Source organism: Neomonachus schauinslandi, chromosome 2 (assembly GCF_002201575.2).
Source record: "Neomonachus schauinslandi chromosome 2, ASM220157v2, whole genome shotgun sequence".
In the NCBI taxonomy this organism is placed as follows: Eukaryota; Metazoa; Chordata; class Mammalia; order Carnivora; family Phocidae; genus Neomonachus; species Neomonachus schauinslandi.
In genome coordinates this window covers 161,008,995-161,010,222 of record NC_058404.1, presented here as the reverse complement: position 1 = coordinate 161,010,222, position 1,228 = coordinate 161,008,995, and the positions used below count along the sequence as shown (strand labels likewise).

The window sequence follows — 1,228 nt, the reverse complement described above, 5'->3', positions numbered from 1 at the left end:
TGGGGATGCGCAAGAAAAGAAACGGATAAGGAAAAAGGGGCCTTTTCATGGGATTGACCAGAATAGACTGTTCCATGGCTTCACCTTGGGGCTCCTTGGGTCCCTCTTAATTTTCCCTCCCTTTCCCTGCTTGTGTCCTGTGCCATTTGGTTTCAGTCTCTCTCCACTTCTCTTTCATTCCTCAGATTTTGCAGCGGGCAATTGGAGTCAAAGACTTGGTTTCTCCAGGTCTCTACTGAATATTATTGGGTGGTTTACCGCATCCCCCCAAACACGGACATTTAGGCATATTTTTCTCCCCGTTTCTTCTCCCTGCCTCACCTTTTTCACTGCTCCTTCCACGCCTGTGCCCTGGGCTCCCCTACCTTGGTCAGCCCGACTGTGAGTGCAGTGGGTCCTGAGCCTACTAGGGGCCCGTGCATGGCAAAGGGATGTCCTCCAATTGACATTGGTTTTGACTTTCAAAAACTCAAGATCAGAATGGCTTGTCAATAAAAAGATACTTGTTGTAGCCCAAGCATCTTTTCCAAAGGTAGTGGTTGAGTTTCACGTACTTCACATACTCTCTGTAGCGAAACACAAAGCAAATGACAACCTATTTTGAGCGAAAATAGCTCCAGTTTGGAAGTTGAGTAAATACGTGTGTGCTTGTTTTTCACATTCTTCATTTCAATGGATTAAAAGGAACAGTTCTCTTATACTCTCGGATGCATTCTGAGACCATAAAAGCCAGACTTTTTGGAATTTGAAAGCTGCGTGCAATCCAAAAGAGTTTCAGCTTCAGATGGCTCCTGTCATGATCTTGGGGTCCCGTTGGGCTATGGGATTCTTTTTTAGGTATCTTAACTGCTTTAACCATGAATCTTAAAGCGAGGTATTTTCGACTAAAATGATGCTATTAATGTTTTCCATGTTGCAAAGCACAAAAGGAGCGAGGCTCCCCGGTGGTTTTATTGGCTAACACTGCTTCTGTTTGACGCTTGATTTTCCAGTTTTCCAGAACGATGGGGACTTCCCTTCTGGCCCTCCTGATCTTAGGCTGTCTCCTCACAGGTAAGGATCCCAATATTCTCCGACTTCACTGTTCTGGGGGAACCCTTGCCTTCTAAGTTCTGTGCTCTGGGAGTGTATTCCTTGCACTCTGCAAACACAGTCCAAGAGAGGGGAGGGAAGTCGAAAATGTTGAGAAGTTACCTAGAATGACCACAAGCCTTCAGTTCCCTTTGCT

The 1,228-nt window shown here is 45.7% G+C and overlaps 1 protein-coding gene across 1 annotated transcript in view; it reads left to right on the top strand.

The window, feature by feature from the left end:
• Positions 1 to 1,004: 1,004 nt before the first annotated feature.
• Positions 1,005 to 1,228, top strand: part of PDGFRA (platelet derived growth factor receptor alpha) — a 31,742-nt gene continuing 31,518 nt past the window's right edge. Inside the window, exon 1 of the mRNA XM_021701699.1 lies at positions 1,005 to 1,053. Coding sequence (XP_021557374.1) covers positions 1,005 to 1,053 — 49 coding nt within the window. The remainder of the gene's footprint in view (positions 1,054 to 1,228) is intronic.